The sequence below is a fragment of the Mobula birostris genome, chromosome 5, assembly GCF_030028105.1.
Source record: "Mobula birostris isolate sMobBir1 chromosome 5, sMobBir1.hap1, whole genome shotgun sequence".
NCBI lineage: Eukaryota > Metazoa > Chordata > Chondrichthyes > Myliobatiformes > Myliobatidae > Mobula > Mobula birostris.
In genome coordinates, this window is record NC_092374.1 from 196,270,968 (window position 1) to 196,289,367 (window position 18,400).

The 18,400-nt window shown below is 46.8% G+C and overlaps 1 protein-coding gene across 2 annotated transcripts in view; it reads left to right on the forward strand.

The window, feature by feature from the left end:
• The window catches only part of abhd16a (abhydrolase domain containing 16A, phospholipase), a 138,231-nt gene that overhangs the window by 105,178 nt on the left and 14,653 nt on the right, over nucleotides 1-18,400 (forward strand). For both annotated transcript variants that reach the window (XM_072259247.1, XM_072259248.1), the window contains exons 14-17: nucleotides 4,745-4,808; nucleotides 7,170-7,223; nucleotides 8,669-8,731; nucleotides 14,963-15,039. In XM_072259247.1, the coding sequence (XP_072115348.1) occupies nucleotides 4,745-4,808; nucleotides 7,170-7,223; nucleotides 8,669-8,731; nucleotides 14,963-15,039 (258 nt within the window). The remainder of the gene's footprint in view (nucleotides 1-4,744; nucleotides 4,809-7,169; nucleotides 7,224-8,668; nucleotides 8,732-14,962; nucleotides 15,040-18,400) is intronic.

Here is an 18,400-nt window from a genome sequence, read left to right on the forward strand (position 1 = left end):
GCATGAAGTACAGTCAGAATCTGCAGAGGGGAGGCTGGTTTCTGTGTTGTGCTGAGCTGTGTCCACAACTCACTGCCTTATGCCACCGGCAGAGTAGCTGTGATGAGTCCAGACAGGACGCTTTCTGTGGGGGAGCATGCCGTTTCTCCTCGCTCTGTCCAGGCCCTTTGTTGCCGTAGACAGTACCCGTGCCCTGGGCCCCTGCCCAGCCCGGACGATCTCTCCCTGTGGAGCATGGGATGGTCAGTGGGTATGTGAACTCTGGTCAGAGTGGTGCAGTGTGCTGCAGTCATGTTCACAGTGTTGTTACTGAGCCAGCGATCCAGAGCTCTGGACTAACTGTCTGGAGGACTGGACCCAGTAACGGTGGAACGGCAGGCTGTCAGTCACAGGAAGCTCTGACAACCACTCGACCCTGGAGTGGAGGGCAGCAGGTTCACTACTCGACCCAGGAGTGGAGGGCAACTGGCTCACGACTTGACCTGGGAGCGGAGGGCAACTGGCTCACAACTCGACCTGGGAGCGGAGGGCAACTGGCTCACGACTTGACTCAGGAGCGGAGGGCAACTGGCTCACGACTTGACTCAGGAGCGGAGGACGACAGGCTCACGAAGAGATGGAGACAGTAGGTTAGAAATAGGAACACCAACAGAGTCTCGGGGGAACGACTGAGCAGCACGCGCGACAATTCACTCTCTCTGACACAATGAATCCACTGAGGCAATGAATGAGAGTCCTCTTTAAATAATCATAGAATGCAGGAAACACGCCAGTCACAATAAACTTGACAGATTAAACCAAAAGCACAAGGGCTTATTGGCTGTAGTTAAGATAACGATTAGTAAGTACAGGTGCTCAGTAACCCTAGAAGCTCAACGCTGTACGGCACACCGGAGAGGCGCGGGGCTCGTGACACTGACACTCTGCAACCTAAGTTTGTAGCCCATTTCCTCTGTTGTCCTGCTGTTATACAGTTATTGAACAGTCCCTAGTACAATAAGATGGAGACTTGACCTAGCGATCCACCTGGTTATGATCTTGCAACTTATTGCCTATTTACACTGCAGTTTACCTGTAAATTTTACACTCTATTCTGCATCCTGTTACTGTTTTCCCTCGTACTACCTTAAGGTAATGTTGTAATGGAGTGCTCTGTGTGCTTCTTTCCTTTTCCCTGAGCTCCCAGTGGAGCATAGGCCATCGGTGACCTCCCGTCTTTATTGTCCAAAGTCATTGGTATGGCTGGAGTTCATCAGCGTTTCTGTAACCCATTGCATCCACTGCTCAGGGGATTGGCCTACAGAGCTTCACCAGAGCCCTGTTGGCCAGCCTTACCCATTTCCACCTCTCACAATGGGGACATAGGGTTAGACTTTGAGTGTTGGAGTGATCTGTAATCCTCAGATAGGTTTAAGATTGGAGGGGAAAGATTTAAAAAGGACCTGATAAGCGACTTACTCGCCTAGCGGGTAGTGTGTATGAACTGCCAGAAGAAATGGCTGGGATAGGCATAGTAAAAGCCTTTATTTGGATAAGTACATGGCATGGAAAGGAGAGGTTTAGAGGAAGAAAGGCCAAACGCAGGCAAATGGGACCAGCTTGGTGGGGGGACTAACTAGCTTGGTAGTATAGTCAGTGACCTGGGTTCACTTCCTGCCGCCGTCTGTAAGGAGTTTGTATGTTCTCCCCGTGTCCACGTGGGTCTCCTCTGGGTGCTCATTCCAGCAACGTGCAGGTTAGAGGTTAATTGGTCACATTGATCAGTAATATTAAAGAGGATACCAGAAGTGTAAAAGAGAGGTGAGAGTAGATATCAGACCTCTGGAAAATGATGCCAGAGAGGGAGGAATGGGGGACAAGGAAATGACGGACAAGCTAAATATGTATTTTGCATCAGTCTTCACTGTGGAAGACACTAGCAATATGGTGGAAGTTCCAGGTGTCAGGGGTCGTGAAGTGTGTGATAACCATGACTAGAGAGAAGGTTCTTGGGAAACTGAAAGGTCTGAAGGTAGATAAATTACTCGGACCAGATGGTGTACACCCGATGGTTCTGAAAGAGGTGGCTGAAGAGATCGTGGAGGCATTAATAATGATCTTTCAAGAATCGCTAAATTCTGAAATGGTTCCATAAGACTGGAAAATTGGAAATGTCACTCCACTCTTAAAGGAGGGAGAGAGGCAGATGAAAAGAAATTAGAGGTCAGTTAGTTTGACCTCAGTTGTTGGGAAGATGTTGGAGTTGAATGTTGAGGATGTGGGTTCAGGGTACTTGGAGGCAAATGATAAAATAGGCTGCAGTTAGCATGGTTTCTTCAAGGGAAAATCTTGCCTGCCAAATCAGTTGGAATTCTTTGAAGAAGTAACAAGCAGGACAGACAAAGGAGAATTGGTTGATGTTGCTGTCTTGGATTTTCCGAAGGCCTTTGACAAGGTACCACACTTAACAAGCTACTAGCCCATGGTATTACTGGGTAGATTCTAGCATGGATAAAGCAGTGGTTGCTTGGCAGGAGGCAAAGGGTGGGAATAAAGGGAGCCTTTTCTGGTTGGTTGTCAGTGACTAGTAGTGTTCCACAGGGGTCTGTGTTGGGACTGATTCTTTTTGCGTTATATATCAATGATTTGGATGACGGAATTGATGACTTTGTTGCAAAGTTTGCGGACGATATGAAGATAGGTGGAGGGGCAGGTAGTTTTGAGGAATTAGGCTACAGAAGGACTTAGATTAGGAGAATGGGCAAAGAAATGGCAAGTGGAATACAGTGTCAGGAAGTGTATGGCCGTGCACTTTGGTAAAAGGATTGACTATTTTCTTAATGGAGAGAAAATACAAAAAAACTGAGGTGCACCTTGTGCAGGATTCCCAAAAAAATTAATTTGCAGGTTGAGCCTGTGGTGAAGAAGGCAAATGCAATGTTGGCATTCATTTCAAGAGGACTAGAATATAAAAGGAAGGATGTAATGTTGAGACTTTATAAAGCACTGGTGAGGCCTCACTTGGAGTATTGTGAGCAGCTTTGGGCCCCTGATCTTAGAAAGGATGTGCTGAAACTGGAGAGGGTTCAAAGGAGGTTCACAAAAATGATTCCAGGATTGAATGGCTTGTCATATGAAGAGCGTTTGATGGCTCTGGGCTCGCATTCACTAGAATTCAGAAGACTGAAGGGTGACCTCATTGAAACTTATCGAATGGTCAAAGGCCTTGATAGAGTGGATGTGGAGAGGATGTTTACTGTGGTAGGATAGTTTATGACCAGAGGACACAGCCTCAGAATGGAGGGTTGCCCTTTTGGGATGGAGGTGAGGAAGAATATCTTTAGCCAGCGATTGGTGAATCTGTGGAATTTTTTGGCATAGGCATTTGTGGAGCCAAGTCTTTATGTATTTTTAAGGCAGAGTTTGATAGATTCTTGATTGGTCAGGGCATGAAGGGATACAGGGAGAAGACAGCAGATTGGAGCTGAATAGAAAATTGGGTCATAGAATATTTCAGCACAGAAACAGGCCTTTTGGCCCTTCTTGGCTGTGTCGAACCATTTTTCTGCCTAATCCCACTGCCTTGCACCTGGACCATATCCCTCCATACACCTCTCATCCATGTACCTGTCCAAGTTTTTCTTAAATGTTAAAAGTGAGCCCACATTTACCACCTCGTCTGGCAGCTCATTCCACACTCCCACCACTCTATGTGTGAAGAAGTCCCCTCTAATGTTCCCTTTAAACTTCTCCCCCTTCACCCTTAACCCATGTCCTCTGGTTTTTTTTCTCCCCTAGCCTCAGTGGAAAAAGAGTATAGACTCTATCTATACTCATCATAATTTTATATACCTCTATCAAATCTCCCCTCATTCTTCTACGCTCCAGGGAAGAAAGTCCTAACCTATTCAACCTTTCTCTGTAACTCAGTTTCTCAAGTCCCGGCAACATCCTTGTAAACCTTCTCTGCACTCTTTCAACCTTATTAGTATCCTTCCTGTAATTTGGTGACCAAAACTGAACACAATACTCCAGATTCAGCCTCACCAATGCCTTATACAACCTCATCATAACATTCCAGCTCTTATACTCAATACTTTGACTTGTAAAGGCCGATGTACCAAAAGCTCTCTTTATGACCCTATCTACCTGTGACGCCACTTTTAGGGAATTTTGTACCTGTATTCCCAGATCCCTCTGTTCTACTGCACTCCTCAGTGCCCTACCATTTACCTTGTATGTTCTACCTTAGTTTGTCCTTCCAAAGTGCAAAATCTCACACTTGTCTGTATTGAACTTCATCTGCCATTTTTCAGCCCAGTTTTTCAGCTGGTTCAAATCCCTCTACAAGCTTTTGAAAACCTTCTTCACTGTCCACTACACCTCCAATGTTTGTAACATCAGCAAATTTGATGAAATGGCGGTACAGACGCAGTGGGCCAAATGGCCTAATTCTGGTCCAAAATCTTATAGTCTAATGATAGTGGCATTTAACAGGCTGTTAGATAGTCATAGGAGTATACAGGGAATGGAGCGATATAAATCGCATGCAGACAGAAGAGATTTTGGTTTACTTTGTCACCGTGTTTGGCATAGGCATCTTGAGCTGTGCTGATCTGTGTTGTATATTTTTTATATAAGAGTAGTGGATATCGATTAATGTAGCTCGGGACAAACAGGCTGGCATGGAAGTGTGGGCCAAAGGGCCTGTTTCTGTGCTGTGTTGCTCTGGTCTCTCAGGCTGGCTCTCTCTTCTTGCTTGCAGGAGGTCTCGTGACTCGAACAGTTCGCGATTACTTGAACCTCAACAACGCAGATCAACTGTGCAAGTGAGTCGGCCCCTGTGAAGGAATTGGCTCCCCCTCCCTGTCTTACTCCCCAGATCCACGCCTGGCCGAGAGGCGAAGTGCTTTCATTGGGTTATCCACTGCTCCTCTCTAGACTCTCTGCTTCCAGGGAATAGTTGGGTAACGATGTGGGGTGTGTTTGGAGGAGATATCACGGCTGTGACCCTCATGAGCCTGCGTTCAATGTTTACAGTGACCTCAGTCACCTTTGGTGTTCTGCCTACACTCTGTTGGGTCTGATCCCTGGAATTCCTTCTGTGAATTGTACAGGTCCCCACCTCTGGAATTCTAGCCATGGGCTTGCTGGTCCTGAGCACGGGAGTTCCCTCCATGAACTTCCAGACTCCGTATCTCGGAATCCGCTCTGTAAAGGAAGATGCTTAATGAATTGTGGGTGAAAGTTATCAGGTATGAATGCCATGCTCTCTTCTCGCTGCTGCCATTGGGCCGGAAGTACAGAAGCCTTGGGTCCCACACCACCATGTTCAGGAACAGCTATTATCCTACAACCATCAGGTCCTGAACTGCCGTGGCTAACTTCACTCATCTCAACACTGCGCTGATCACTCAATACACCCCTTATGGATTCACTTTCAAGGACTGTACACCTCATGTTCTCAGCATTATTTATTTATTTGTTTACGTTTTTATACACTAGCAGTTTGCCTTCTTTTACATTTGGTTGCTCATCGGTCTTTGTGTGTAGACATTCATTGATTCTCTTGTAGTTCGTCGTTGTACTGTGAACACCTGCAAGAAAATGAATCTCAGAGTGGTATCACAATCACAAGAATATCTGCAGATACTGGCAGTCCGAAGCAACACACAAAACGCTGGAGGAACTCAGCAGGTTAGGCAGTGTCTATGGAAAAGGGTGAACAGTCGACGTTTCGGGCCGAGACCCTTCTTGTTCAGAACTGCGAAGGAAGAGGAGAAAGTAGAGTAGGAAGTTGGGGGGAGGAGAGGAAGGAGTACAAAGTGGTAAGTGATTGGTGAAACCGGGAGAGTGGGATGGGTGAAGTGAGCTGGGAAGCTGATAGGTGAAGGAGATAAAGGGCTGGAGAAGGGGCAATCTGATTGGAGAGGGTGGAAGACCATGGAAGAAAGGGAAGGAGGTGGAGGACCATGGTAAAGAATACTTTGATAATAACTTTACTTTGAACTTTGGAATATGGGGTTATGGTTGAAGTTAGCCCAGCCATGACCTACTTGTGACCTTTCTGCTTCTAATTCCTGTAAAACACTCCCATGTCTCACCAAAGTTTCCCCCTCATTAACTTAACTTCTGAAATGAGGAATCCCAGGGTGGAAACTCGGGCTGCTTTCTCAGGGGAGCATCAGAGGCAGGCAGAGACCTGCTAGAAGTTAATAAAATTCTGACAGGTCAGGATTTTTCTCCCAGAGTAGAAATGTCAAGTACTAGAGGGCACGTCTGTAAGGTGAGAAGGGGAAAATTACAAGGTATGCAGAGCAAGTTCTTTTTCACTCAGAGAGTGGTGGGTACCTGGAATGAGCTGCCAAGGAGGCAGGTGTGACAGTGACGTTTTAAGAGGCTTTTATGCAGGTACATGAACATACAGGGTGTTCAAAGTTCATTTATTATCAGAGTATGTCAATGTTCCCGAAGATTCATTTCCTTGCAGGTGTTTACAGGATATAAAGAAATACAACAGAATTTACAAGAAACTGTACACAAACAGACAAAGATTGACGAACACCAATGTGCAGAAGAAACCAAACACTGAAAATAAAAAAAAAATATTGATAATATATGTTGTATTGAGTCTTTGAAAGTGAGTCCATTGGTTGTGGAATCAGTTCAGTGTTGGAGTGAGTGAAGTTATCCACAACAGTGGTAGGGTAATAACTGTTTCTGAACCTGGTGGTGTGGGACGTAGGGCTCCTGCGCGCCCTGCCTGATGTTAGTAGCGAGAAGAGGAAGATGGGGGTCTTGATGATGGATGCTGCTTTCTTGTGGCAGCACTGCATGTAAAAGTGCTCAGTGGTGGGGAGAGTTTCCCTGTGACGGACTGGGCTGTTTGCAACACCTTTTGTAGGCTTTTCCGCTCCTGCGCATTGATGATTCCATGCCAGGCCGTGATGGCAACCAGCTAGGATTCTCTCCACTGTGCTTCAGTAGACGTTTGTCACAGTTTTTGGAGTCAGAACTTTGGGAGTGGAGGAACCTGAATCATGTACGGGCAGGTGGGGCTGGATTAATTTGGCGAGGTGTCCGAAGCAGATGTCATGGGCTGACAGGACTGTTCCTGGTGGATTATGAATCAGTGCCCATGCAGACTCGGAACTTCCCTCTCACCCCACGTGCTTTGTTTCTCGTTGCAGATACCAGGGTCCAGTGGTGCTGATCCGACGTACCAAGGATGAAATCATCACCACGTGAGTAGACCATGGGCTCAGGATTGTAAGCAAAGTTCCTCAACTTCACACAAATCTAATGATTTCAAGAATCACTGGATTCCGGCATGGTTCCGGAAGACTGCTAATGTCACTCCACTCTTCAAGAAGGGAGAGAAGCAGAATAAAGGAAACTATTGGCCTGTTAGTCTGACCTCAGTAGTTGGGAAGATGTTGGAGTTGATTATTAAGGATGAGGTTTCAGGATACTTGGAGGCACATAATAAAATAGAGTGGTTTCCTTGTGCGAAAATCTTGCCTGACAGATCAGTTGGAATTCTGTGAAAAAGTAACAAACAGGATAGACAAAGGAGAATTGGTTGATGTTGTGTACTTGGATTTTCAGAAGGCCTTTGACAAGGTACCACACATGAGGCTGCTTAACAAGCTACAAGCCCATCGCATTACAGGAAAGATTCTATAATGGATAAAGCAGTGTCTGATTGGCAGGAGGCAAAGAGTGGGAATAAAGGGAACCTTTTCTGGTTGGCTGCCAGTGACTAGTGGTGTTCCACAGGGGTCTCTATTAGGACCGATTCTGTTTACGTTATAATGGAATTGATGGCTTGTTGCAGAGTTTGCAGATGATATGAAGATAAGTGTAGAGGCAGGTAGTTTTGATGAAGTAGAGAGGCTACAGAGGGATTTAGACAGATTAGGAGAACAGGCAAAGAAATGGCAGATGGAATACAGAGTTGGGAAGTATATAGTCATGTACTTTGTTAGAAGAAATGTAATGGTTAACTATTCAATAAATGGAAAAATAAAACACTGAGATGCAAATGGACCCGGGAGTCCTTGTGCAGGATTCCCTGAAAGTTAATTTGCAGGCTGTGTCTGTGATGAGGAAGGCAATGCGGTTAGCATTCACTTCAAGAGGAATAAAGGAGCAGCGCAGTTACAAGGTCATATGATGTTATTCTTACCCTCAGCTGTTATAATGAGTCAGCCTCTGGCCGGGGAGGTGATGAATGTTATTAAGCCCTGTTTATCAGAGCTTTGCTTAAGCTTTGTTTACCACACCCTGCTATCGGGGACACCCTGTGCAATACTGTACAGTACTACCATCATTTCCTATCTGGACAGTGTGAATGTGCACACATTAAAGTATAGTATTATGGTGATTCGTGCATGACTGTCTTATCAGTGTGGGCTGTGCACCTGTAACGCTGCTGTGACACTGTAATTACCTTTGGGATCAATAAAGTATCGATCGATCTATCTATCTGTGCATTCTCCCAATCTGTCTGAATCTTTGTGCAGACTCCAAGTTTCCTCAACATTACCTGCCCCTCCACCTAAAAGCCATTAATTCTGTCATCCGGATCATTGGTGCGCGAATGGGAAGGTGGAGTGTGGATGGAGCCCTAGGGAGAGCCACCTTGTGTCTTCTTCTAACCATTGTACTCTCTCCCCTGCTCCAACAGGATTCCAGATGATGTCATGTCCAATCGAGGCAACAATCTCCTGTTGAGGCTCCTCCATTTCAGGTAACAGCCTGACTTCTGTCTTGCCTTACTCAATCGGTTCAGGGAAGCAGGAGCAGGCCACTCCACCCCTCTGGCCTGTCCCACATCCCAGTACTATCCGGACAGATCTACACCGGGCCTCGTCTCCTCTTCCTGAGGATTATCATTGGGGCTATCGTTGAACATGAGTCTTCGTGCTCCTGTACCGCCTCCCTGATGTTAGTCATGAGAAGACATGTCTTGGGTGGTGAAGATCTTTAACGATGGATGACTCCTTCTTGAGTCACTGCCTTTTGAAGATGTCCTCGATGGTGGGGAGGGTTGTGCCTCGAGTCTGCAACCCTCACAGCTTTTCCCGATCCTGCGCATTGGCCCGTCCGTGCTAGATGGTGATGCAATCAGTCAGAATGCTCCATCGAACATCTGTAGAAACTTGCTAGAGTCTTTGATGACAATCCAAACCTACGTCTCAACCTGCTGTGTGTTGGTGGCGTTCCTGACTTTTGTACATTAGAGTCGTACATCAGGGAAACAGGCCTTTGGTCCAACTCGATATGCTGATCATTTGTCTATGTTTCGCCTATGTTCCTCTAAGCTGGGAGTTCCCAACTTTTTTTATATACCCTGTACCCCTACCATTAACTGACGGGTCTGTTTACCCCAGGCTGGGAACCCCTGCTGTAAACCTTACTTATCTGTAGACTTCTAGAACCCTTATTGCATCAACTATGAGTGCAGCAGATGCAGTTAGTAAGTTGGCAGATACAACAATTGTCGGTGGTGTTGGCAGTGTGGAAGTTGTCAGAGTCATAGAATAAACCAATATGGAAACAGGCCTTTTGGCCCCTCTCCTCCATGCTAGCTGTGATGCCCAGCAAGCTGGTCTCATTTGTCCATGTATGGCCCGTATCCCTCTAAACTAGAGCTTCCCAATGTGGGGTCCACGGACCCTTTGGTTAATGGTAAGGCTCCCTGGCATAAAAAAGGGGTTGGGAACCCCTGCTCTATCCATGGACCTGTCCAAATACATTTCAAATGTTAGTCCTGTACCTGCTTGAACCACTTTCTCTGGCAGCTCGTTCCATGTATCCACCACCCTCCGAATGTGGAAGTTGTTCCCTCGGGTCCCTTTCACATCTTTCACCTCTCACCTTTGACCTATGCCCTCTAGTTTTTAGTTTCCCTACCATGATTAAAAAAAAAAGATTGTGTTCTCAGCCTGTTTATGTCCTTCATGAATTTACACATCTCCATAAGGTCATCTCTCGGTCTCCTACATTTCAAAGGATAAAATCCTGGCCTGTCCCACTTCTCCCTATAGCACAGGCCCTGAAGCCTGTATAGGGGCTGCCTCCCTTTAGCACAGCCTCAATTCAACATTCTCTAAATCTAAATCTAATTAGAGAGAGGCAGAGAGAAATTGAATATGTTAAATCTGCGCAGTGATGGTCAGATCTACTGGTAAGCTAGAGACCGGAGTTTAATTGCATCTTTCCTGGAGCGGGATGACCAAAATTGAACACGAGATTCTGTAGATGCTGGAAGTCCAGAGTCACACACACACAATGCTGGAGGAACTCAGCAGGTCAGGCACCATCCATGGAAGCAAATAAACAGGTTGAGACCCTTCATCAGGACTGGAAAGGAAGGGGGGAAGAAGCCAGAGTAAGGAGGTGTGGGGAGGGGAAGGAGTACAAGCTAGAAGGTGACAAGTGAAGCCAGGTGGATGGGGGAGGGGAGGTGAAGTAGAAAGCTAGGAAGTGATAGGTAGAAAATGCAAAGGTCTGAAGAAGAGAGTGGACCATGGAAGAAGGGAAGGAGGAGCAATCTTACTAGCATCGTATACAGCTATTTCTCCTATAAGCAAAACAGTACACAGTACTCCAGGTGAGGTTCTCGGAGAAGCAGATGTTAAACCTGATGGTGAAAATAATTAGCATCATCTTTGCCATTTTTCCATTTTGCCAAGTCTGCCCATCGGTAGTTGCAGTTGCAGGCGGCCGCCACTAGATGGGGCTTCTGGCTCTGTGGACAATTTGCTTTCTCCTGATCCTTGTATCCCACCTGGAGGAGGTTCTGCAACCAGGTCTGTAACCCTGCGTTTAGAACACTCTTGGTAATGAGAGCCACAGCAGGGAAGAAAATCTCCCTTCCTTACCTATTCTGGCCTGAATGTGATTGCAGAGTCAAAGTGGAGCTTATTGTCATCTGCAGAAACACACGTATACACAGATGCAATGAAAAACTTACTTGCAGCAGCATCACAGGCACATAGCATCAGATTAGCAGCATTCCACAAGGAAAACACAACAATATTTTATACAAACCTATTTTTTATTTAGAGGTACTGTGTGGAACTAAGCCACACTGACTAGCAACATACCGATTTAACCCTAGCCTAATCAAAGGATAATTTATAATTACCAATTAACTTACTAACTAGTACATCTTTGGACTGTGGAATACCCAGAGGAAAGCCATGCATACATGGGAAGAAAGTGCAAACTTTCTCCCAGAGGTTGCCAGAACTGGACTCTGACCTCTGACGCCCCAAGCTGTGATAGCGTTGTGCTAACTGCTGCACTGTTGCGACGTCCCACAGCAAGTTACGCAAGAAAGAATGCAATCAGACCAACAGAAGAAGAAAACGTAAGTCCAAAGTGCAAAGTGGTCATAGTGTTGCAATACTGAGGTGGTGGTTATGGATGTGCAGCTTCGTTCAAGAACTAAATGGTCGTTGATGGGAAAAGGATTAACTTCCCTGGAAAGAGTAATTGTAATTGGAAAGGGTTGGGACCTTGCGTGGAGTTAGTGGGGTCCCCCTGGGTCAATAAAGGAGGTGGAGGTCACCTTGGATCAATAATGGTGATCGTGAGTTCTCCTGGGTTAATAAAGTTGAGTTTATTCTCATATGTAGATGTGGAATCGTGCAGTGGAAATTACTTGCAGCAGAGTCTCAGGCACAGAGCTTTCGAGACATCACATTGACAGGAACATGAGAATCATATAAAATACAACAGAAACACAATTAAAACAAGTACAAAGTGGTGAATCTGTGGAATTCTTTGCCACAGGCAGCTGTGAAGGTCATGTCTTTATATTTAAGGCAGAAGTTGGTAGATTCTTGATTGGTCAGGGCATGAAGAATATGGGGAGAAGGCAAAGGAGATTGGGGCTGAGAGGGAAAATGGATCAGCCATGATGAAATGGCGAAGCGGATTCGATAGGCCAAATTCTGCTCCTATAACTTATGGTCTTATGTTTAAAACAAAGTCACTCTTTGTGCAAGACCCTGGTGAGGTTGTATTTGGACTATTGTGGTCAGGTTTGGTCACTCTGTTGTAGGATCGATGCCTCTCAGCTAGAAAGAGTGCAGAAAGAATTTATGGGGATGTTGCCAGGACTCGAGGGCCCAAGTTATGGGGGAAAGTTGGACAGGCTCAGACTTATTCCTTGGAGCGTAGAAGACTTGAGGGTAATTTTATAGAAGTGTATAAAATCAGGAGGGCCATAGGTAGCGTGAATGCACACAATCTTTCTCCGTAGAGTTGTAAGAATCAAGGCATAGGTTTAAGGTGAACGGGGAGAGATCTAATAGGAACTCAAGGGGTAACATTTGGCACTTAGAGGATGGTGGGTATATGGAGGTAAGAAAAGAAGACATGGGAGCAGAATTAGACCATGTAGCCTATCGAGTCTGCTCTGCTATTCCATCATGGCTGATTTATTTTCCCTCTCAACCCCATTCTCCTGCCCTCTCCCCATAACCTTTGACACACTTACTGATCAAGAACATATCAACCTCAGTCTAAATATACCTAATAGCTTGGGCTCCACAGCTGCCTGTGTTCTACTGCTTCATCACCATCTGGCTGAAGAAATTCCTCCCCGTCTCCGTTCTAAGGGGATGTCCTTGTATTCTGAGCCTGTGCCCTCTCTTCTTAGACTCTCCCATGGTTGGAACCATCCTCTGCATGTCCACTCTCTCCAGGCCTTTCAGTATTCTGTAGGTCTCCCCTAGTTGTTCTAAACTCTAGCGAGTACAGGATCAGGCCCATCAAACACTCTTCATACGAAGGGTCTCGGCCTGAAACGTCGACTGTACCTCTTCCTAGAGATGCTGCCTGGCCTGCTGCGTTCACCAGCAACTTTGATGTGTGTTGCTTGAATTTCCAGCATCTGCAGAATTCCTGTTGTTTTCATATGTTAACCCTTTCATTCCCGGGATCATTCTTGCAGGCCTTGAGCTCTGCCACCAATGAAAATATTCATACTTTCTAGGCTTTTCAACATTCAATATATTTGAATAATTTCACATATAATTTATATAATTCCATGTTACATGTTTTAATAACTTTAATACAAGCTGATAGAGAAGGGGGTTGAAGCAGGTATAACATCAACATTTAAAAGACACTTGGACAAGTACATGGATTGGCAAGGTTTAGAGCCAGGATTCCTGACGTTTTTTTTATGCCATGGATCGATACTATTATGCAGAGGATCTGTGGACCCCAGGTTGGGAGCTGTTGGCTCAGAGGGATATGCATCAAATCCAGGGAGGTAGGACCAGTTTAGAAGGGCATCTGGGTCAGCATGGAAGTGTTGGGCCAAAGAGACGGTTGACTCTGTGGCCTCCAGGATGGTGTGGCTGGAAGAGTAATGCTTTCCCCAGAAGAATTATGCAAAGAACAGTGTAGTTCAGGGCAGCGGCTCACCACCACCCTCTTCCGGGCATCTACGGATGGGCAATAAACACTGGCCTTAATGTTGGTGCTCATGTTCAATAAAGTTACATAGAAAAAGAAATCATCTTGATTTATTCACCACATTGTGACCTCAAATGGGAGTGGTTTCAAGTTGTTATTGCCCTGGAGCTTGCTGGAGAGATTCCCAGTCAATAGATAGGTTATGGCAGCAATTGCATTGCTAAAGAGACTGATACAAAGTGGGTGAGTAACCGAGTTGTCAGGTGACCTACGATCCCATGAGGATTCAAGGAGCAGAAATACGACTCGTGGTTCAGTGGGTAGCAGTCTTTGCAACAGACCCTTCGGCCCATCATGTCTGTTCTGACCATGTTGCTAATCCAGTCTAATCCTATGCATATGGACTGTATTCCTCCTGTCTGTCCAGGTCAGAATCAAATTTGGATTTAATATCAAATGGCATATGTTGTGAAATTTATTGTTTTGCTGCAGCAACAGTGCAATACATAGTTTTAAAATCTGTATGTTACAATAAGAAATCTATTAAAAAGCAAAATAATGATGAGATAGTGTGCATGGGTTCATGGTCCATTCAGAAATCTGATGGCACAGGGGAAAAAGTTGTTCCTGAGATGTTGAGTGTGCATCATCAGTGTCCTGTAACTCCTCCTTGATGGTAGCAATGATAAGAGGGCAGGCATATCCTGGGTGGTGAGGGTCCTTACCGACAGATGTGGCCTTTTTTTGAGGCATGGCCTTTTGGAGATGTTCTGGATGCTGGGGAGGCTAGTGCCCATGGTGGAGCTGGCTGAGTTGAGTCTGCCACTTTCTGCAGCCATTTCCAATCCTGTGCCGTGACCCCTCTGGGGTGATGCTCGCCATGCTACATCTGTAGAAATGTGCAAGAGTCTTTGGGGTCATACCAATTCTCCTCAAACAGTCGTGCCTTCATACGTGCATCAGTATGTTGGGCCCAGGACAGATCCTCAGAGATGTTGCCTACCTGGTGACTGTCTAAATGCCCAGGAAGTGTGGCTGTTGTATCTTCCACCGGCAGTAGAATTTTACAACACTTCCCCTGGCAACACGTTCCAAGCACCCAATACACGAGGCGCTTAAAAAAATTCTTGCCTGATACACCTTTCAACTTTCCCTCTCCCCTCATCTACAGTGCATGGTCTTCAGTATTTTACATTTCTACACTGTAGAAAATACTCCTTGAAGCTCCAACCCTATCCATGTCTCTCATAATTATATTACAAGCCTCCAAAAGGGCATTCCTCGGCTGCCAATGCTCCAGAGAAAACAACATAAGTTTGTCCAACTTCTGATCGCTACTAATCGATAATTCAGGCAGCATCTGAGTGAAAGCTGCCTATATAAGAACCTAGAAACCATTTAGCCCTCGAGTTTGCTCCGCCATTCCATCAAGGCTGATTTATTAGCCCTCCAAAGCCTCCACGTCCATCCTGCAATGCGGCGACTGGTGGATTTTTGAGTGAAAATTTCAGTAACTATCACTTTTTTTTTCTCTTACTGCCAGGTATCCCAAAGTGATGGGAGAGGAGGGAGTTCAGGTGGTGCGAGAGTGGCTGAGTGCTACAAATACCCTCCAAGAGAGTAAGTGGAGCTCACACGTCTGTCTGCATGTTGTAGAGAAGGGTTTAACCATCGTGGGAGTGAGGGAAGGGTTTTATCAGTGTTGGGATGAGGGAAGGGTTTTATCAGTGTAGGGATGAGGGAAGGGTTTTATCAGTGTGGGGGTGAGGGAAGGGTTTTATCAGTGTGGGAGGGAGGGAAGGGTTTTATCGTGTGGGGGTGAGGAAAGGTTTTTATCAGTGTTGGGGTGAGGGAAGGTTTTTATCAGTGTGGGGGTGAGAGAAGGGTTTTATCAGTGTGGGGATGAGGGAAGGGCTTTATCAGTGTGGGGATGAGGGAAGGGTTTTATCAGTGTGGGGGTGAGGGAAGGGTTTTATCAGTGTGGGAGGGAGGGAAGGGTTTTATCGTGTGGGGATGAGGAAAGGTTTTTATCAGTGTGGGGGTAAGGAAAGGTTTTTATCAGTGTGGGGGTGAGAGAAGGGTTTTATCAGTGTGGGGGTGAGGGAAGGTTTTTATCGGTGTGGGGGTGAGGAAAGGTTTTTATCGGTGTGGGGGTGAGGGAAGGGTTTTATCGGTGTGGGGGTGAGGGAAGGGTTTTATCGGTGTGGGGCTGAGGGAAGGGTTTTATCGGTGTGGGGGTGAGGGAAGGGTTTTATCGGTGTGGGGGTGAGGGACAGGTTTTATCAGTGTGGGGGTAAGGAAAGGTTTTTATCAGTGTGGGGGTGAGGGAAGGGTTTTATCAGTGTGGGGGTGAGGGAAGGGTTTTATCGGTGTGGGGGTGAGGGAAGGGTTTATCGGTGTGGGAGTGAGGGAAGGGTTTTATCAGTGGGGTGAGGGAAGGGTTTTATCGGTGTGGGGGTGAGGGAAGGGTTTTATCGGTGTGGGGTGAGGGAAGGGTTTTATCGGTGTGGGGTGAGGGAAGGGTTTTATCGGTGTGGGGATGAGGGAAGGGTTTTATCAGTGTGGGAGTGAGGGACGGGTTTTATCAGTGTGGGGATGAGGGAAGGTTTTTATCAGTGTGGGGGTGAGGAAAGGGCTTTATCAGTGTGGGGGTGAGGGAAGGGTTTTATCAGTGGGGTGAGGGAAGGGTTTTATCAGTGTGGGGGTAAGGAAAGGGTTTTATCAGTGTGGGGGTGAGGGAAGGTTTTTATCAGTGTGGGGATGAGGGAAGATTTTTATCAGTGTGGGATGAGGGACGGGTTTTATCAGTGTGGGGCTGAGGGAAGGTTTTTATCGGTGTGGGGGTGAGGGAAGGGTTTTATCGGTGTGGGGGTGAGGGAAGGTTTTTATCAGTGTGGGGATGAGGGAAGGGTTCTATCAGTGTGGGGGTGAGGGAACGGTTCTATCAGTGTGGGAGTGAGGGAAGGGTTCTATCAGTGTGGGGTTGAGGGAAGGGTTCTATCGGTGTGGGAGTGAGGGAAGGGTTTTATCGGTGTGGGGGTGAGGGAAGGGTTCTATCGGTGTGGGGGTGAGGGAAGGGTTCTATCGGTGTGGGGGTGAGGGAAGGGTTCTATCGGTGTGGGGGTGAGGGAAGGGTTTTATCGGTGTGTGGGTGAGGGAAGGGTTTTATCAGTGTGGGGCTGAGGGAAGGGTTTTATCGGTGGGGTGAGAGAAGGGTTTTATCGGTGTGGGAGTGAGGGAAGGGTTTTATCGGTGTGGGCGTGAGGGAAGGTTTTATCGGTGTGGGGGTGAGGGAAGGGTTTTATCGGTGTGGGGGTGAGGGAAGGGTTTTATCAGTGTGGGGATGAGGGAAGGGTTTTATCAGTGTGTGGGTGAGGGAAGGGTTTTATCGGTGTGGGTAAGGAAAGGGTTTTATCAGTGTGGGAGTGAGGGAAGGGTTTTATCAGTGTGGGGGTAAGGAAAGGTTTTTATCAGTGTGGGGGTGAGGGAAGGGTTTTATCAGTGTGTGGGTGAGGGAAGGGTTTTATCGGTGTGGGTAAGGAAAGGGTTTTATCAGTGTGGGAGTGAGGGAAGAGTTTTATCAGTGTGGGGGTAAGGAAAGGTTTTTATCAGTGTGGGGGTGAGGGAAGGGTTTTATCAGTGTGGGGGTGAGGGAAGGTTTTTATCAGTGTGGGATGAGGGAAGGGTTTTATCAGTGGGGTGAGGGAAGGGCTTTATCAGTGGGGTGAGGGAAGGGTTTTATCAGTGTGGGGGTGAGGGAAGGTTTTTATCAGTGTGGGGGTGAGGGAAGTGTTTTATCGGTGTGGGGATGAGGGAAGGGTTTTAGCAGTGTGGGAGTGAGGGACGGGTTTTATCAGTGTGGGGATGAGGGAAGGTTTTTATCAGTGTGGGGGTGAGGAAAGGGCTTTATCAGTGTGGGGGTGAGGGAAGGGTTTTATCAGTGGGGTGAGGGAAGGGTTTTATCAATGTGGGGGTAAGGAAAGGGTTTTATCAGTGGGGGGGTGAGGGAAGGGTTTTATCAGTGTAGTGATGAGGGAAGAGTTTTATCAGTGTGGGGGTGAGGGAAGTTTTTATCAGTGTGGGGATGAGGGAAGGGTTCTATCAGTGTGGGGGGTGAGGGAAGGGTTTTATCAGTGTGGGAGTGAGGGAAGGGTTTTATCAGTGTGGGGGTGAGGGAAGGTTTTTATTGGTGTGGGGGGTGAGGGAAGGGTTTTATCGGTGTGGGGGTGAGGGAAGGGTTTTATTGGTGTGGGGGTGAGGGAAGGGTTTTATCGGTGTGGGAGTCAGGGAAGGGTTTTATCAGTATGGGGGTGTGGGAAGGTTTTTATCAGTGTGGGGATGAGGGTAGGTTTTTATCAGTGTGGGGGTGAGGGAAGGTTTTTATCAGTGTGGGATGAGGGAAGGGTTTTATCAGTGTGGGGCTGAGGGAAGGGTTTTATCGGTGGGGTGAGGGAAGGGTTTTATCGGTGTGGGAGTGAGGGAAGGGTTTTATCGGTGTGGGGGTGAGGGAAGGGTTTTATCGGTGTGGGAGTGAGGGAAGGGTTTTATCGGTGTGGGGGTGAGGGAAGGGTTTTATCGGTGTGGGGGTGAGGGAAGGGTTCTATCCGTGTGGGAGTGAGGGAAGGGTTTTATCGGTGTGGGGATGAGGGAAGGGTTTTATCAGTGTGGGATGAGGGAAGGGTTTTATCAGTGTGGGGTTGAGGCAAGGTCTTTAAGTAACCGGTAGGTTTGAATGAAAATCCCTCCTCATCCTTCAGAACTCCATCAAGTACAGGCCTGGAGACATCACACACTCCTCACACATTAAACCTTTATTCATTCTCAGATTAATTCAGATGTACTTGTCATATGTACACTGAAACAGTGTGAAATGCATCATCTATGCTAACAACCAGTGGAATGGGGGCAGCCCGCAGGTCAACAGGAGTCGTTACACATTCCGGCACCAACGTAGCATGCCTGCAGTGTTCCACAGAACAAC